Below are 20,630 nucleotides of genomic sequence, written 5' to 3'. Positions count from 1 at the left end.
TGGTCAGTGACTTGGTGCTCACACGTTCTAGCCATATGACCACTATAGTAGCCTTCCTGATATAACCTGTGGTCAGTGACTTGGTGCTCACACGTTCTAGCCATATGACCACTATAGTAGCCTTCCTGATATAACCTGTGGTCAGTGACTTGGTGCTCACACGTTCTAGCTATATGACCACTATAGTAGCCTTCCTGATATAACCTATGGTCAGTGACTTGGTGCTCACACGATCTAGCTATATGACCACTATAGTAGCCTTCCTGACATAACCTGTGGTCAGTGACTTGGTGCTCACACGTTCTAGCTATATGACCACTATAGTAAGCCTTCCTGATATAACCTATGGTCAGTGACTTGGTGCTCACACGTTCTAGCCATATGACCACTATAGTAGCCTTCCTGATATAACCTATGGTCAGTGACTAGGTGCTCACACATTCTAGCCATATGACCACTATAGTAGCCTTCCTGATATAACCTGTGGTCAGTGACTTGGTGCTCACACGTTCTAGCCATATGACCACTATAGTAGCCTTCTTGATATAACCTGTGGTTAATGACTTGGTGCTCACACGATCTAGCCATATGACCACTATAGTAGCCTTCCTGATATAACCTGTGGTTAATGACTCATGCGGGTGACATTTCTGTTGAGAAGACAAGCATCTCCGCAACAGAAATTGACACGCTGTGACTTGTAAAGCCACGTGGCCGGTGAGTTTACGCAATGGCTAATAGAAGCACAGTGGGTATAGGATTTTTATAAATCCCATCTAGTGTGCTAGTACTGCACAATGCAGCAGTTTGGGTGCAGCGCAGGTGAGCTGTGTCCAAACCGCTGCTGGACCGGATCGTGTGCACGTTCGTCTCTATTCAGCCACTGATTAGTGCTCCACCTGTGGTCCTGACGTTCCTCCACAAGCCCCGCCCCCAAAAGTGATGCGCGTAGTACAAGCCGTTCACTCACGGGCTGGTCAGCGCACGGTCAGAGGAGGAGGCAGCTCGGCTGGTAGGAAACCCTATTACTGGCGCTAAGTTTCATAGCAGCTCAAAGGAAATGGCCTCAGCGAGCGGCAGAGGAACGGCGTCCAGAGCTCCATGCAGGTGTGTAGCGGGAGAGCTGGCGGAGCGCCATGTTGTTTTCTTCTCACCTGTGTGGCCCGGCTCGTACACTCCGCAGTGTTCCCTCCGTGTGATGTGAAGCTGTGACGTGGCTGGAGACCTCCTGTGGGGTGAGGCTGTGGCTGTTGGTAGCCTCGGCTGGCCGGGCATTGGGTCCATGTAGTGGTTCTTTGTCAGTACAGCGTTGCATATCCCTGTACTGTCATACTTGGCTTTTTCCAGTAGCCATAGTGGTTTTTCTTTCTGATAATAAACCTTAATGGAGGTTGTTTTTTGTAGAAACAGTTTTAGTTTTGATTAACACCCTTGACTTTATCAACTGCTGAAAACCAGGACAAAAACCTAAATTAGTTTAATTACTTCTGCCCACCTGTAGATGACAACTGTCCTGTGATCTGCAATATAGCTGCATAGGAGGACAGCTGCCCACCATCATGTGACGGCCGAACGCCCCCTGGAGAAGGCAGAGATGTTAATAAACTGTCGCTGTCCACCATGTTGAACTAGAGCTGTGTATGCAGTAATGGGAAGCTGGACCTTAGGGGCTGACATATCCTCCCCAGGGACAAGGGGACGTGCTAGTCCCCAAAATTATTCCCACAAACTATACTTCATCCTACAAAAAACACCCTCCTGCACATGACTGTCTGCAGATAAATAGAAAACGTACATCTCTGAAAATATGGTGATACAAAAAAATGCTTTGTTTTAAAAAAGGTAAATAAAGTAAAAAAAAGTTTACTGTGTAAATCTGGTATGAAAATCCCGCCAAACCCAAGAATAAAGCAGTCTTCGCTTGTATCCTACAATGAGTGGCATAAAAAATAAAGGCAATTCTTGGCTGCTGTTGCTTTGTTCATTCTGCTGCAAAAGATCGCAGTATGGCTCAGCTCACATTTATTCTACGCTGAGCGCTTACCTCATGGTTTCTGTCTAAGTCTCAAAAAAAAAACCTGATTCGCACACAAACCCCGAAGGAATAATCACTATTTAGGAGAGAGAGAGTTACTCTGGACTCTGTCTGGCCGTTTGATCCGACAATGTCGATCTCTTTAGGCATGCACAAAAGCGTTGTTGGCTTGTTTTGTGCACCAATAAAAAGGCACACTGTTGAACAGATGCTAGACAGTCAAAAGTAAATTTGCCTGCCTCAATATAATGAATGGATCTAGATGAAAACCCTGATGTAAGTGCTCAGCGTTGAGCACAGGATAAATGTGATCAGTCTTAACCCCGTCATGACATAATTGTACTTCATGATCAGGAAGGGGTTCCTGCATATTGACGTACATTTAAGTCATGACAATCATGCAAGGCACATTATCTTTACCCACATGATTGCTGCCTGGAGCTTTGCTTAAGCGATAACCCACACCACCCCTGGCTGTTTAGCCCTCTAAATGCCATGTTCAGTAGCAATTGCAGCATTTAGAAGGCTAAGACTCACCCGATCGGCACCCCTGCAAAGTGATCGCAGGTTGCCTATGGTACTCGTGGCAACCAGAGGTCAAATAATTACCTCTGGGTCTGAAATTTATGGTGGCATGGTCTAAAGGCGTTCTGTCAATGTCACGCTGAAAAATCTAATGCATTGCAATCAGGGCTGTGGAGTCGGTAAGCCAAACCTCTGACTCCTCAATTTCCCTGACTCCGACTCTCTCATACATGGCTCATGTTTATGTGATAAATTTACTGTAGCACAGATCCATCTCAGCTAAAAGTCTAGATCCTTAGATCAGGAATAGGACAGACATTTATAGGACACTTCATAACTTTCCCAAATTCTTATGAAAAAATATTCCCCACAAACTGCATTGAACTTCTGTACCCAATTTATTATGTATTTTAGGAGTCTGAGTTGGTATACCGACTCAGACTTCACAGCCCTGATTGCAATGCATTTTACCAGTGGTCAGAGAAGTAAGTTGAAGTCCCGTACCAAATAGGTTTTTTTTTTTAGGTGTGTGTGTGTGTATATATAGATATAGAGATATATATCTCTATATCAAATATTATGCCAGTACGCATATTTATGTGAAAATAAAATTTAAATTAAAAAAGTACAGCAATAACCTGATCTATAAAACTGTCTCATTAACCCCAGAGAAAAACTTAGAAAATGGCAAACTTTTTTTTATCATACAGCTGAGGAAAACCTACAATAAACCATGATCAAAAAGTTGTTTGTAAATAGGTATGATATAGCTGAAAACGTCATCTTGCCCCACAAAAAAAGCAAGCCCTCAGTCAGCGGAAAAATAAGAACTATAGCTATCAGAATATAGCCATGCAAAACAATTTTTTTCTATAAACCTGTTTTTATTGTGTAAAAGCAGCAAAACATGGAAACAATATAAATGTGATATCGCTGTAATCGTACTAACCCAAAGATTAAAGCTGCCTTATCATTTTTACCATACGCGGCATAGCATAAAAAAATTCTTCAATTGTTTTGTTTATATTTTTTTCAATTCTGCCTCCCAAAATTCGGAATAGAAATAGATCAAAAAGTGTTGTAAGAAAAATGGCACCAACAAAAATATCAACTCATCCCACAAAAAAACAAGCTCCCACGTGACGGTCGGCATAAAAATAGCTTTTGCCCCAAGTTTGTGTGTGTGTGTTTTTTTTTTTTTTTTTTTTTTTTTTATCTAATGAGAAATCTGGTATCGCTGCAATCATAATGACCCAAAGAATAAAGCTGTCTTAACAATTATACTGCAAGGTGAATGGCATAAAAAATAAATGGATAAAACTGATTCTCGAACTGCTGTTGACTTGTTTGTTCTGCCATCCAAAGATCACAATAAGGCACCCATTTATCCTGCTCTCTATGCTGAGCGCTTACGTCGGTGTTTCTGCACAAATCTCTGAAATGCGTTATTCGCACAATATCTCCAATGGAACAATTCCTATATTACGGCAGATGGGGTCATTTGGCCTTAGTCTAGCCTGTCATCCATCTTTTTACATTTTATTTTTGGCATGCACAGTCGGCCACATTTTTGTGCACCTCTGAAAAGCACGCTGCTGAACAGAGGCCATACTGAGTTAACCCTTTTCACCTTCAAGCATGTTTTTTCCCTCCCCCCATGACAGCACCAACGGAGAGAGGGGATCTGGCCTTCAAGGACATGAAACCTACAGATAAAAAAAGGTGGCACCTCTCCCCACATCAGCTGGTTTCCTGTCCTTGATGGGGGACCTGCAGTGTGCGGTACCTGCAAGAAGAAAAGAAGATTACCTGACAAAGATCCAGGCAGCGGCGGTTCCCTGCCTTGGCCGGTGCAGTTATCTGAAGCGCCCCTGCTGGGTCCGGTGGGCCTGCAGGGTGAGCGGTGGAGTGCGGTCGCTTGATCACGCTGTGGTACTGGACTTCCGGGTTGTGTTACTTCTGCGCATGCATGGGGACTCACTGGAGGCGCTTCCTGATGACGCTGCTGAGGGGCCTGGCCGAAAGGGGCTCCCGGCGCGAAGCCGGCGAGAGGAGGGGGAGAAAAAAGTGTGTTTAATAAAGAAGGAAGCTCTGCCCTTATAAGGGGAGCTTTGGCGCCAGTGAAATCCTGCACATCAACTGAGCAGCTCTCCAGATGGAGGGTGACATGGATCAGGAGTCCATGGAAGCTCCTCTTCTTCAGCAGCCAGACAAAGATCCTTCCCGTCGTCACGGCCGTGGCAGTGGAAGATCCGGCAGGTCCACTCAGCGCAGCTGGGGCTCAAGCGTGGCTTTGGCCTCCAAAGGAGATCCCTTGGCGGGCCTGGTTCCTCCACCTGCCCCGGGATCCCCTGGTAGCGTCTGATGGGGGGGGGGGGGGCCCCTTTTTCTTTCAGGGAAGAAAGGGTGTAAACAAGACTAAACACAACGTTTGTGCCATCTGCTTGAAGAACTGCCTGCTTCATATACTAAACATCCCTGCAGTTCTTGCATAGAGCAAACTATCTCGGAGGAAACTCCAAGATTCGCGTCTGAGATCAGATCTATAGTTAAATCTGAGGTGTAGAATACCTTCAAATCTTTACAAAGGGGTCGGAAAAGGAAACATAAATCTAGAGCCACTTCCCCTTTTTCAATATCCACTAGTTAAGAGGACGATGAGGGATCAGTATCTTCCTCATGTTCCTCCTCATCTCAGGAAGAGAAAGGTGGACTTAATTGCTTCCCTATAGAAGAGACTGATAGTCTGGTAATAGCAGTTAGATCCATGTCCAGGAAAGTCTGTAGATGACATTGTTTAGCGGGTTGGATCAGAAAAAACATAGTTTTTCCACTTAATGACAAAGTTCAGTCCCTAATTAAAAAGGAATGGGATAGATTCCTTCCTTCTGGCCTTTATCCCACTAAAAGGAAGTACCTGTTTGATGACCCCGTCTGTTCCTTTTGGGAGAAAGCCCCGAAATTAGACGTGGCCATTGCTAATTCCTCTAAGAAATTTGCCCTTCCCTTTGAAGACATGGGAGTTCTGAAGGATCCCCTGGATAAGAAGGCAGACTCCTTTTTTGAAGGGATCTGGGGAGGGGGAGGGGGGGTTCAAACCCGCTGTTGCCGTTATCTGCACAGCTAGATACCTAATGGTGTGGCTTAGTCAATTAGAATCCCAACTTCGTGGAAGTGTGTCTAGGGATAAGGTTTTGGAGTCCATTCCCTTAATGTGTGGTACAGCTGCCTTTCTGGCTGATGCTTCAGCTGACTGTCAGATTAGCAGTCAGGTCTCCTGCTTTCTTCAATGCTGCCAGGTGGGCACTGTGGCTTCAATGCTGGCCGGGAGACCTTCAAACAAAAAACAAAATATGTTCTATTCCCTGTGAGGGTGAGTTTCTATTTGGCTCCACACTAGATGACATTCTGGATAAAGCAGGGGATAATAAGCTTTTTTTTTCCCATCCTCTCCATGCTATGATATAAAAGATCTTTTCGGAGTAGGAAATTTATCCATCAAAAGCCCCCTAAAGAGCAGGATAAGTGGCAAGATAAAAGGAAAAAGAACAGAGGATTTTTTGGGGGGTCCCTCCAGTGATAGGAAGCCCTCCCAATGAGGTTTTGCTCCAGGTAGGAGGAAGGCTGTCCCTCTTTCTTCTGGCCTGAGAAAACCTCCAGCAGTACCTGGATTTTGGACCTGATAAGATCAGGTCTAAAATTACGTTTCTTGACAGTCCCCAGACAGAATGTGTAATTACCCTCTTACGGACCTTAGTATAGGAGCAGTTAGCTCTAGAACAGGAGGTGTTGGGTCTCGTACACAAAGCGGTCCTGCAGGAGGTTCCCCTGATAGAAAGAGGAAAAGGTTTCTACTCCGTTGTTCCTGGTGAAGAAACCAGACGGAACTTTCAGGACTATTGTCAATTTAAAGAAACTGAACAAGTCACTGTAATCCCAACCGTTCAAAGTAGAGACAATAAAGAGGGCTATAAAGAATATTGTTTTATAGCTGTCCCGGACTTGAAGGACGCCTTCTATTACGTCCCCATTCACATAGACTCTCGAAAATTCCTCAGGGTAGTGGTCTCTGTGCAAGGGAGAATAAGACACTTCAAGTACACAGCTCTAATGTTAGGGCTCGCAATCACCCCCAGAGTGTTTACCAAGTTGATATCAGAAGTGATGGCACACCTGAGGGAACAAGACATCCTGATTGTCCCATACGTGGATGATTTTTTGATTGTAGGAAACGCCATACAGCAATGCAGGTACCAGGTAATGACATCCTTAGTAAGGCAAGGCTGGCTTTTGAGTAGCTCAGAGGACTTTAAATCAGTATCCTCGAACAGGAAGGAGCTTCTGGCAGTGAAGTTCACCCTCATAGAATTTCTGGACACTCTTTGCGGTCATCAGGTGAGTGTTGTCAGTCAACCAGGTGGTAGCCTATCTGAATCACCAGGGGGGAACCCGTTCCGTCCTCTGATGGAGATAACAGACTTCATTTTTCAGTTAGCGGAAGAAGATCTCATGTCTTTCAGCACTCCTCATAAAGGGCATAGAGAACCAGAAGGCAGACTTCCTAAGAAGGACTCCGTTAAGACAAGGCGAATGAGTGCTGAATCAGTCCATCTTTCACCAGATTAGAGATGTGGGGTTTCCTGTAATAGATCTTCTTGATAACAGTCTGAAGACAAAAGTAGATCAGTTTTGCTCGATAGATCCAGGGGGGAACCCTTTTGCTCTGGATGCCTTCTTGAATCCATGGGATCACAGCCTAGCTTACACCTTTCCTCCAGTTATCCTAATACCTGCCGTTCTGAGGAAGATCAGACAAGACAGGGCCAGGGTAATCCTAATTGCTCCCTTTTGGCCGAGAAGAGCATGGGTTTTATTGGCTAAGGGTGATGTCCATTACAGATCCTTGGGTGCTTCCGGATCTAGTCTCCCAGGGTCCAGTATGTCATCCCAGGTATGAAATCTACACCTGATGGCCTGGAACTTGAGGGGGCACTCCTGAGGGGTAGGGGGTTTTCCCAGAATCTGGTCTCCACTCTCCTTCAGAGCAGAAAACCTGTCACCACCAGAGCCTATGGGAAAACCTGGAGAAAATTCCTTTCCACTTCAGGGGCTTATCCCAAAGGGGAGATTCCTATCACGGCCATTTTAGAGTTTCTCCAAAGGGGTTTAGAGCAAGGGATAGCCACAAGTACCCTGAATTTCCAGGTTGCTGCATTGAGGGCACTAAACAACTACAATTTGTTCGCTAACAGCTGGGTAGCTAGATTCATAAAAGCTTTCGCTAGATCCAGACACATCATTATTCAGAAAGTACTACCTTGGGATTTAAATCTAGTCCGGTTAGCCTTAACCAAACCACCATTTGAACCCTTAGATAGCTCTTCTCTGAATGCTGTTTTGAGGGATAATATTATTATTATTATTATTATTATTATTATTATTATTATTATTATTATTATTATTATTATCATCTTGAGGCACTGTCCGCTGGCCCTCTTTTCACACAAATCCTGGACAATAGAATCATTCTTAAACCAGACCCAGCCTATTTGCCTAAGGTGGCATCTCGATTCCACCAGTCCCAGGAGGTTGTTTTGCCATCTTTTTGTCCTAATCCCAAAAATAAAGGGGAGCAAGACCTCCATAAGCTAGACGTCAGTCACCAGAGAGTGTAGGAAGGATGGGGCTCTTTTTGTCTGTTTCCAGGGTCCTCGAAAGGGACTAAAAAGCCTCAAGAGGTACACTGGCAAGGTGGATAAGGGATGCCATCTCCCTGGCATACTCCTCTAGTGGGGAAACTACTCCAGAGTGTATCAGAGCTCACTCAACCAGAGCAGTGGCAACTTCCTTGGCAGAAAGATCTGAGGTCTCCATAGAGCAAATATCTAAGGCGGCAACGTGGTCTTACCCCTCTACTTTCTACAAACATTACCGTCTAGATTTTACCTCTTCCTCTGACCTTTAACTTTGGGAGAATGGTTCTGGAGGCAGTGGTCCCTCCCTAATATAGAATTCGATGTAATTCTCTCCGTTGGTGCTGTCATGGGGAGGGGGAAAGACGTAGTTACTTACAGGTAACAGGACTTCACTGTGCCCATGACGGCACCCTATATTCGTATATTCCCTCCCTGCACATGTGGTGAGCACATTTATTTAAGATTGTTTTTGTCACAGGGTGTTCCTGTTAAGCATGGCAATGATGATGCTTTTGTTGTATTAACCTAGAGGTCCTCTCGTGCTCTGTAAACAACTGATGCGGGGAGAGGTACTGCCCTTTTTATTTATAGGTTTCTTGTCCTTGAAGGGCGGATCCCCTAGAAATCCCGTTACCGGTAAGTAACTACGTCTTTCACCTTCATGATCAAATTTTACAATTCTGACCAGTGTCCAGTTAAGGTACGAACTCAAACGCTTCAATGGATTCCAGTGATTCTGAGATTTTTTTTTATTTTATGACCTATTGTACTTCATGAAAGTTGTAAAATTTCTTCGATATGACTTAGTGAAAAAACAGAAATTTGTCAAATTTTGTAAATTTCTGTACTTTAAAACTTATTTTCATGCCCTTAAATCAGATGTCGCACAAAATAGTTAAGACGTAATATTTCCCACATGCCTACATCAGCACCATTTTGGAACCAATTTTTTTTTATTTTTTTTTGGTTGGGAAGTTAAGGGTTAAAAGTTGACCAGCGATTTCTCAATTTACAAAACTTTTTATTTTATTTTTTTTTTTAGTGTCCACATCACATTTGAAGTGACTTCGAGGGGCCTTTATGACAGAAAATACCCAAAAGTGACACCATTCTAAAAACTGCACCCCTCAAGGTGCTCAAAACCACATTCAAGAAGTTTATTAACTTTTCAGGTGCTTCACAGCAATTAATTGAATGTGAAAGGGAAAAAATTAACTTAACTTTTTTTCACTAAAATTTTACTTAAATTTTTTTTTTTTTTCCCAAGGGTAACAGGAGAAATTGGACTCCAAAAGTTGTTGTGCAATTTCTCCTGAGTACGCTGATACCCCATTTGTGGGGTAAAGCCACTATTTGGGCACACGACAGGGCTCAGAAGGGAAGGAGCACCCTTTTTGACGTTTTCAATGCAAAACTCGCTGGAATTGACAGCGGACGCTATGTCGCGTTTGGAGAGCCCCTGATGTGCATAAACAGTGACCCCATTTTGGAAAACTAGACCCCTTAAGGAACTTATTTAGATGTCTGGTGAGCACTTTGAACCCCCAAGTGTTTTGCAAAAGTTTATAACGTTAGTTTGTGGAAAAAAAATATATATCTTTTAACTGCTATTTTTTTATTTTCACGAGGGTAACAGGAGAAATTTGACCCCAAAAGTAGTTGTGCAATTTCTCCTACGTACTGATACCCCATGTGTTGAAGAAAACTGTTTGGGTGCACATCAAGGCTCGGAAGGAAAGGAGTGACACTTTGAAATGCAGACTTTGATGGAATGGTCTGTGGGCATCATGTCATGTTTTCAGATCCCCTGATGTGCCTAAAGAGTGGAAATGCCCAACAAGTGCCCTCTTTTTGGAAGTGATACCTGATTTGTGAATTTTATAATATAGTGTCATACGTCAGAAATTAATTTAGTAGTGCATGGAAGTATAGTACCTTCAGAAGCATTCTTTCATGCACAGGCCAGGTTTGTTGGGGCAGGTGTCGCATTAAGTAGTGTCCTTGCGTATCCCCCTTTTGGAACATACTCTGCACCTCTTTTGTAACTTACCTTTTTTTTTTCCCGCTTTGAGGGACCTCCCCCGTAAACTGCTGGCCTGGTACAATTCGAGGTCCTTCAGTTCCTGAAGTACTGGTGCCTGCTCCGTGTCACCACTGCCAAATATCAGGGCCTTGATCACTACCTCTTGGAACTGAAGTTCGTACGTAGAAGTTTGGCCTGCACATTGTGATAGAAGGAAAGCGTTGTGCATTGCCATCTGTACAATGTACACAGCCAGCTTCTTATACCATACCTTGGTCTTTCTCAAAGCACTGTATTGCTGGAGGACTTGATCAAAGAGATCAACTCCCCATGAGCTTGTTGGACCCCACTGCACAGTCTGGTTTGACGACCTGTGTAGAGGAACCTCGTACAGTGCTGGGGGTGCTGCCATCACCATGTATGGTGGTCAAGAAAAGGACATCCCTCTTGACCTTGTACTTGAAAACCAGCAGGTGGTCGCTACATTGGACGCTGCTCGGTGTGTGTGTGTGTGGTTAAAAAAACAAACCCCGAATTAAATGTTTTATTTGAAATAACCACACAGACTCCTTTTTTAATAAAATTGAAACCTATTTACCATTGCATCTATTGATGCGCGAACGTGCTCGGCGCTGAGTATTTCTGGGTTGCTCAGGCTTGAACTCGGGTCCCCTCCCTGCCTGTTCAGCGCTTTTTAGAGAGCCAATGGACATACAGGGATTGTCTGCCACGCACTGTAATGCCGTAGCCATGTTGGTTGTGGGCATTACAGTGATTGGCTGGGGATACAGCGTTATCAGGTGTATATGAAACTTGGCGCCACTATGCTCATCAGTATACCCCGGAATCAGGCAGAGTAGAGAGAGGTGCTGCTGCGTCAGGGAGATTTGCTTCCTTATAATTAGTATAGGTATTCCACAACATATATACAGTATATATCCATCTGAACTAGCAGTCCTTCTGAGGACTAATCCAGCTGCATATTTTCAGTGGTGATAGCAGGAGGCAGTGTATGCTACAGCACAAGAGGGTCCATTGAACATCCTGTCCTCTGCCACTGTAATAATTAGATAATTGTAGAAATAGCACCAGATATCAGGGGCCAGGGAAAAAAAAAAATATTTTATTTTTTTTTTGATCTTAAGCCTGTTTTTCTTAAAAAGCAATCAGGAGTACACAATTTTTCTGCTCAATTTGCTTGATCTCACTGCAGGCCAGATCTGTTCCATATTTCAGTGATAAAAATCCAGGAATTTAAACTGAACATGGAAAATATTGGCCTCCTTTTCCATTCTGTTGCAGTGTGTCAGTCAAGCTATTCACACTAGGTGTCTGTGAAGAATAGTATCTACAGGCCTGGAATTTAAAATTGTGGTTCTGTCAGATGCATCTCATATAACTGCGTTCCAAAATCGGCCATTTCTCGTGAACGTGGAAAATTTGTCATCCATTAAAAATGGGCAAGGTGGGTGACAAGGGACAGGGAAGTGGACGTTGCCGTGGGCGAGCTGAAATTGTGCCACAACAAACCCCCACATCTTGTCGCTCGACCTTCCTGTCCCAATTACTAAGGGACCGCAGTACACTACTATTGAACCCAGAGCAGTGTCAAAACATGGTTGGTTGCATAGTAGAAAATGTCACTTAGCCACCACCACCCTGTCTTCCATATGGTCAAGTCTCAGTAGCCATGAGTCTGGACCGCATATTCCTCACCCTGAGCCTCCCACCATGCCGAGGGTCCGGTGACGACTGATCCCACACTTGGACACTCTGAAGAGCTGTTCACTTTTCCATTTATAGATTCGGGCCTCTCGCCCGGCCAGCTTCAAGCTAGTCAACAGGAGAATACGTGTAGTGATGGCCAAATATTGGAGCAGCCACGGTCACACAAAGGCGACGGTGGCAAAGTGCAATTACTCTCGCAAGAGGTTGATGAGACAAAATTGCCAAAAAGGCAGGAGGAGGACCAGGGTGCGGAAGTGGACGACTAGGTGGTGGATGATATAGTAACTGACCCAACCTGGCAGGGGAACATACAGCGCGAGGACAACAGCACACACGGGGAGAGAGGCGTAGCACCACAGGCAGGAAGAAGCAGTGTGGTTGCCGCAAACGCAATGCGGGAAAGCGTTCCTCGTAACGCCAGCATGACGAAGTTGCCAGTACAACTGTTAGGTCTTCCCGAGTCTGGTTGTTCTTCAAAGACTCTGGCGATAACCCCAAAAAGGCCATTTGCACCACCTGCTAGGCCAGCATCAGCAGGGGTAGCAAAACTAGCAGCCGGAGCACCACCAACATGATCAGGCACATGGCAGCAAAGCACCCGACTTTGTGGGCCGAACCCCAGGGTCCAGAAACAGTTCTGCGGGTGATACCACTGATTGTTCCACTATTGTGAGTGCACGCCAATCCACTGTCCATGGCGCATGCCAAGATGCTTCCTGCCCTGCACCTGTCATTAAACAGTCTCAACTAGCACCATCAGCAAGCATGTCCATGTCCTTGTCCCAGCGCAGCGTTCAGTTGTCCCTACCCCAGTCCTTGGAACGCAAGCGCAAATACACAGCCAACGCCCCACAGGCCACACTACTAAGTTCACACATTTCACGAATGCTTGCGCTCGACTTGTTGCCTTTTAGGTTCATGGAGACTGAAGCTTTCTGCAACCTGATGGCGGTAGCCGTCCCTCGGTACTCTGTCCCCAGCCGCCACTATTTCTCCCTGTGTGCTGTCCCCGCATTACACGAGCAAGTGTCCCACAACATTAGGCGTGCCCTCAACAATGCAGTTACTGAGAAGAGTCCACTTAGCCACGGACACAAGTGCTTGTGGGCAGGGACAGTACATCTCGCTGACAGCACACTGGGTTAATATAGTGGAAGCCAGGAAACGGTCGCACCATGGGACTGAACACATCCTACCGAGGATTGAGGGCCCTGGGTCAATCAGGGTTGCCCCCACATTCTACAGCTCCTGCACTTCCTCCTCTTCAGCCTCCATCTCCGAAATAACAATCAGTCGCAAGCTGGAAGCACTGCCTCGGCCAAGCAGCAACAGGCTGTGCTGAAGCTAATATGCTTAGGTGACAGACCGCACAATGCTGAAGTGTTGTGGACAGCTCTGAAAGGGCAGAGAGATCTGTGGCTCACACCGCTAACCTTACAGCCAGACATGGTTATGTCTGACAATTGCCAGAACCTGGTGGCGTCTCTGAGGCGAGGCAAGCTCACACACGTACCATGTCTGGCCCTTGTGCTTAACCTCGTGGTTCAGCGGTTTCTCAAAACCGACCCGGATCTGCTTGTTCAAATATTCCACGTGTGCCCATTTTAGAAAGTCAGCTACAGCTTCCGCCGCCCTTGCCGTGCTTTTGCAGCTTCCAACTCAACAACTGGTGTGCGATGTCCCCACGCGTTGGAACTCTACCTTGCAGATGTTCGGAAGGATTTGTGAGCAGAAGAGGGCAGTTGTTGACTGCCAGCATCAACAGAGCCTTCGGTATACAGGTCAGACTCCACACATAAGACCCCAGGTGTGGACATGGATTTCAGACATATCTACCATCCTCCAAAACTTTGAGCACTCCACCAAGATGGTGAGCGGCAATGATGCCTTAATTAGCGTCAGCATCCCGCTTCTGTCTTCTAAAACGCTCTCTGCTCATAATTAAAGAGGATGCACAATGAGATGGAGCAAGGAAACATGCCGGGCGATTCCACAAAGCCCAGCCTCATCTCATCACAATGTGGATTGGGTGACAATGAGGAAGAACAGGAGCTAGTTTCCTGTGCTATAGATGGTACTACCTGCACAACTGTCAAACCGTCTGTTCAGCGTGGATGGCCTGAGGATAGGGAGGAGGAGGAGAGCATGGTCAGTCCTCCTCTTGGTGAGGACACTGAAGTTTTGCCTGTTAGCAGTCCGGCACACATGGCTGAGTTTGTTACATTGTATTTCCCGTGACCCTCGCGTTGTCCACATTTTGGGAGACAGTCATTATTGGTTGGTGACACCTCTAGACCCACGCTACAAGGATAACTTTCTGTCTTTATTCCCTTGCAAGACAGGCCTAATAAAATTGTGCAGTATGAGAAGGCCTTTGTTGAGGAATTATTAAAAAAAATTCCCACCTGAAAGCGCTGGCGGCAGAGATCACAGTTCGTTGGACAACCAAGGAGTACAAGCGAGAGAGACACAATACAATCCGGCAGAGGAATACTGTCAAAGTTCTGGGACAGTTTTCTCAGACCCTCCCATTGCACAAGCCCTGATGCGTGGGGTACTCTCCTAAGGAGGGAAGCGATACGGAAGATGCTGAGTACCTTGCCGACCGTAACAACGTCCTCCATGATTCTTCTGTGCCTGATAATTATTGGGTATCCAAGCTGGACACGTGGCATGAACTGACTCTCTACGCCTTGGAGGTCCTAGCCTGCCCTGCCGCTGATGGCGTTTTATCATAGCAGGTTTTTAGTGCCGCTGGTGCAATTACACTGCTCAAAAAAATAAAGGGAACACTCAAATAACACATCCTAGATCTGAATGAATGAAATATTCTCATTGAATACTTTGTTCTGTACAAAGCTGAATGTGCTGACAACAAAATCACACAAAAATCATCCATGGAAATCAAATGTATTAACCAATGGAGGCCTGAATTTGGAGCCGCCCCCCCCCCCCCCCCCCCCAAAAAAAAAAATGAAAGTGGAAAACCACACTACAGGCTGATCCTACTTTGATGTAGTAATGTCCTTTAAAACGAGTCAAAATGAGGCTCAGTATCGTGTGTGCGGCCTCCACATGCCTGTATGACCTCCCTACAATGCCTGGGCATGCTCCTGATGAGGTTGTGGATGGTCTCCTGTGGGATCTCCTCCTTCCAGACCTGGACTAAAGCATCCGCCAACTCCTGGACAGTCTGGTGCAACGTGACGTTGGTGGATGGAGCGAGACATGATGTCCCAGATGTGCTTAATCGGATTCAGGTCTGGGGAACGAGCGGGCCAGTCCATAGCTTCAATGCCTTCATCTTGCAGGAACTGCTGACATACTCCAGCCACATGAGGTCTTGCATTGTCCTGCATTAGGAGGAACCCAGGGCCAACCGCACCAGCATATGGTCTCTCACAAGGGGTCTGAGGATCTCATCTCGGTACCTAATGGCAGTCAGGCTACCTCTGGCAAGCACATGGAGGGCTGTGTCCCTCCAAAGAAATGCCACCCAACACCATTACTGACCCACTGCCAAACCGGTCATGTTGAAGGATGTTTCAGGCAGCAGATCGCTCTCCACGGCGTCTCCAGACTCTCACGTCTGTCACATGTGCTCAGTGTGAACCTGCTTTCATCTGTGAAGAGCACAGGGCGTCAGTGGCGACTTTGCCAATCCTGGTGTTCTGTGGCAAATGCCAAGCGTCCTGCACGGTGTTGGGCTGTGAGCACAACCCCCATCTGTGGACGTCGGGCCCTCATACCATCCTCATGGAGTCTGCTTCTAACCGTTTGTGCAGACACATGCACATTTGTGGCCTGCTGGAGGTCATTTTGCAGGGCTCTGGCAGTGCTCCTCTTGTTCCTCCTTGCACAAAGGCGGATGTAGCGGTCCTTCTGCTGGGTTGTTGCCCTCCTACGGCCCCCTCCACATCTCCTGGTGTACTGGCCTGTCTCCTGGTAGCGCTTCCAGCCTCTGGGCACTACCCTGACAGACACGGCAAACCTTCTTGCCACCGCTCACATTGATGTGCCATCCTGGATGAGCTGCACAACCTGAGCAACTTCTGTGGGTTGTAGAGTCTGTCTCATGCTACCACGAGTGTGAAAGCACAACCAACATTCAAAAATGACCAAAACATCAGCCAGAAAGCATTGGTACTGAAATGTGGTCTGTGGTCCCCACCTGCAGAACCACTCTTTTATTGTGTGTCTTGATAATTGCCAATAATTTCCATCTATTGTCTATTCCATTTGCACAACAGCATTTGAAATTGATTGTCAATCAGTGTTGCTTCCTAAGTGGACAGTTTGATTTCACAGAAGTTTGATTTACTTGGAGTTATATTCTGTTTAAGTGTTCCCTTTATTTTTTTTGAGCAGTGTATAACCGATAGGTGCAACCGCCTGTCAACTGAAAATGCTGACAGGCTGACTCTTATTTAAAATGAACAAGGGCTGGATTGGGCCAGACTTCTCAACACCACCGAATGATAGTAGCGGAACAAACTCAAATACGGTGTCATTTTTTTTGGGGAGGTTTAACTCTATTCCCATACACCTCTGTCTTCACACCTTGACATGGGTATACCCTTCCTGATTTTGTCTATTTGCTCTTGTCCTCCTCCTCCTCATCCTCCACCACCATATGTACCATATCAACATATCTACGTATCTTGCAAGGGACATTGAAGTTCCTCAATTTTTGGCAACCGTTGCAAACAGTATGGAAGACCCTCTCCTTTCTAATGGAAATATGTTGTTACTGTGGCCCTGCTCTTTAAATTGTTAGCTCTCAATTACTAACCTGTGCTTCACGTCAGCTGCCAATACAAGGCTGACGTGAACCTCCACCCCATTGCCCCACTCGCCACCGCAACAAGGCAGTGGGAAGAGCCGAGGCAAAGCGCCAGATTTGGCGCATCTTATGGATGCTCCATTTCTGGGACTGAGGGGTGATGTTAATAGCTGCAGAGGGGGCTAGTATTCATGGCCCCTACCCTGGCTATTAGCCTGCAGCTGTCTGTTCAGCCTTTTCTGGTTACATTTTGTAGGGGGACCCCACATCAATTTTTCCTGGGGTCCCCCTGTAATCTAGCCAGTAAAGGCTAAACAAACAGCTGTGGGCTGATCTTAATAGCAAGGGAACATTTTTGGCTAATGGTTACTTCCCCAGCTACTAATATCAGCCCCCAGCGGTTGGCTTTCCCTCTGCTGGTTATACAAATGACGCAGGAGCCAATGTCGTTGGGTTTTTTTTGCTGTTTTTTTTTTTTTTTAAATTTTAGGCTCTGTGCCCACAATCCAGATGTAGCAGCACTTTAGACACATTTTTTTGCTGTGTCCAAAACGTTGCATTCTATTGAACGCAGGTAAATCCACATGTATTCACTGAACCATGCGTATTTACCGCATTCAATACATTCTATTGGTCAAATTTCTGTTGCAGAGACTAGTGACTACACAAGAGAATTTGACATGCTGCGGTCCTTAAAGACGCACCGCATGTCAGTGTCCTCAGGTGATTCGCAGCCTCTGATGCACGCATAGTGGACATGGGATTTCTTGAGATCCCATCCACTATGCTGTAACATCTGGACGCTGAGGGTTTGATGCTGTATAAACACACCGTCAAACCTGCAGCATCTCCTGATTGTGGCCACATACCCAAACTCACCAGCAGCATGTAAATTTCTGTAGCAGACACTCTAGTCTCCGCTGCAGATTTTGACTGATTTGAAGTGTTATATGTGGTGGATTCACATGTACCGACAAAAGTGCATCAAAAATACACTGCGTCCAAAGCGCTGCTGAGTTCTGTTCGTGAGAGGTAGAGGCTAAGTAAACAGCTGTGAGCTGTTCATAATAGCCACGGACCATGTTTGCCTAATGGCACCTTCCTAAAAAAAATAGCTTACAGATGCTGCATAAATTACATGAATGGAAATGCTAATGAGATTGGGCAAATGGAATTAGCTGACACCTAGCTTTTTTTTTTTTTTTTTTTTTAGGTGTCAATCAGACTATTTCATCACCAAACCTAATTAAAGTAAAGAGTTAAACACACAGATGCATAGTAAACACGTTATTTGAAATACTACAGATGCATTCTTTAATCATTAAAATTAACCAATATACTCACCCAAGTTCTGACTGTAATCCAGGGGTTTAAGTAATGTCCCACCAAATAACTTTATTTAGCTCCAAAAAGCATTCATTGATGTGCAAAAGTGCGCTTTTTTTTTCCCCGCCAAGGACCGTGTGCACACAGCCTCAAATAAGAATCGGAAATTAAGTCTAGACTTGCAGTTTGTAATTCTCACTTGGTCATTAAATCATGCTACAAAAACTGTACACACAAAACCTAGGAAAAACTCCTTGATAAAAAACAAAATGAAAATGCAGTAACAAAAAATATACTAACTTTAGTACTTGCATATGTAGTACATTTTTTCAATCCATTTCAGACATAATCAAACGAAATTTAAATATTTTAAGAGACTATCATACAATGGACTCTATTTTATAGAAAAGAATAAGACTAGTCTCTTGCAAAGCTTTAACTATAGGAAATCAATTATCTCCCAGCCTTTACAAATCCCTTGTCTCTCCAGCACAAAAAAAAATGGTTGCTAATAAATGATTTTCATAAATGCGTTTTTACTGCATGTAAAACATGTTCACACACAAAAAATATCTATTCTAATGGCAACAATGATCGTATTTACAACATATTAAAAGCTTTCTCAACTGTAATACGGATCATATTGTTTTTATAAGCTTTGATAAAAAACAATGTCATTTTGTCTGTCTTCTGAAATGCACACCTGTTGACTGATTTTCCTAATGAACTGGATATATAGGGTGCCTCCCTACTTACTAGTTCAGATTTATACCAAGTTTAAGAACAAGTGCTGTTCGGAACACATATGGTAACAAGCCTTGTATCCAATATTTCCCTAATTCCAGATATGGATTTTTGATTGTTCATACTATCAAGATGTGTGGGTTTTTTTTTTTTTTTTTAGTATTTAAAATAAAATATTTTGAATTTTAAACTTTGGACGTTTGGTGAGCTGGATCTATTTCTCGAGAAACTCATCATCCACAGGTCCCAACTAGAGATGAGCAGAATGCACAGATGACGTTGCTCTAGCTAATCAAAAGCAGAGCCGGGGACGCTGGAAGGTAAGAGATTTGCGGCCTCCCATCCAGCCACCATGTACAACTGACCTGGACGCTGGACCGGAATCCCTTGAATCCATCCGCTCATCTCTAGTCCCAACTGTCCCCGTTACAACGGGCCATCTCGGGCATCTGCTGAATGTCTCTCACTACTAGTGGCCCCCTGACATCTCCTCCTGCCAGAGAAGAAAGAAATGCTAAATGGGTGTGGATTGGGGAGTAGCCAGGGGCATGTGCAAACTGTCTTGTAGAATCTGCATTCCTACTGGCATGTTTGTTTGTTTTTTTTTTTTGTGATGCCAATAATGTGGAACACCCCTATACTTCCATTCATAGGCAGAAACTTTGAGTATAACTTTCAGTTCACAAATATTCTATGCTCTACACTGAGCACTTGCATCTGGGTTTTCACCTAACATCACCCCCCACCCAAAAAGTGATTTGCAGAAAACCACAGATGTTACCACTATACTGGTTCTTTGGACTCTGACTGGCTGGCTTCTGTTCCAGCGTCGCCCCATCTTTTTAACCCCTTAACTTTCACTGTACGGGACTTCTTCTCTGCTTCAAACAACCAAACGCGATTGTGATCGTGTTGCGCCTATGGTCTCCATGGTGACCCCAGGCTGAAAGGTGGCCATGGGCTCACAAAGGTACGGTGGCCTGTAAGTTACTGCTGAGAGCAGTAGCGGACATGCCTCCTGCCTCTGTGTGTGACTCCTCTAATAACCTGCAATTCATTGCAGAGTATCAGATCAGTGATCAGGGCAGGAAAAGTTGATGTCTCATAGAGGGACTAGGTAAAATAAAAAAAAAATTGTATATCACTAAATAAACAATGAGAAATAAGAAATATTATACCAATAAATACATATAACAATGTAAAAAGCCACACGTTAACCCCTTCAGCAAATATCGGAAAAGTGCTTTTTCAGCATACGGTTGAATGTAAATAAAAATGGTATAGCAGATATTGTAATCCCGCAAAAAGTAGCTATACAGCGGAATAAAAAGCTATAGCTTTCAGAATATAGCGATTCAAAAACATTTTTTTTATAAATACTTTGATATTTTTGTGTAAAAGCGACAATACATTAATGTGACATTGTTGTAATCATACTGACCCAAAGAATAAAGCAGTCTTATCACTTTTACCACATTAAACAGCATACAAAAAAGAATTCCTAAATTTCTAGTTTTGTGATTGTTCTTTCAGCTGCCAAAAAATCAGTAGAAGGCAATCAAAAACTTTTGCGCAAAAATTATACCAATAAAAACTTTGACTCATCCCGCAAAATAATAAAAAAAAATTACATGATTTGGGAGAAATATTAAAAAAAAAATCAAAGCCCTCAAAATATGGCAGTGGGTTTTTTATTTATTTATTTTTTGATAGCCAGGGCTCTGCAGCTTCTGTTTCGTCTGTCGCTACAATTCAACTTCTAGAGCATTG

General features: G+C 44.6%; 1 protein-coding gene across 1 annotated transcript in view; it reads left to right on the top strand.

Annotated features, from left to right (window-relative positions):
* Positions 1-941: 941 nt before the first annotated feature.
* LOC141252891 (uncharacterized) overlaps positions 942-20,630 on the top strand; it is a 73,924-nt gene continuing 54,235 nt past the window's right edge. Inside the window, exon 1 of the mRNA XM_073670649.1 lies at positions 942-1,107. Coding sequence (XP_073526750.1) covers positions 1,061-1,107 — 47 coding nt within the window. The 5' untranslated portion in view covers positions 942-1,060. The remainder of the gene's footprint in view (positions 1,108-20,630) is intronic.

This window comes from Phyllobates terribilis, unplaced genomic scaffold (assembly GCF_046119375.1).
Source record: "Phyllobates terribilis strain yellow unplaced genomic scaffold, ASM4611937v1 Scaffold_2__4_contigs__length_985480577, whole genome shotgun sequence".
Classification (NCBI taxonomy): domain Eukaryota; kingdom Metazoa; phylum Chordata; class Amphibia; order Anura; family Dendrobatidae; genus Phyllobates; species Phyllobates terribilis.
The sequence above is the reverse complement of the archived record's forward strand: the minus strand, read 5'-3'. Positions and strand labels throughout refer to the sequence as shown.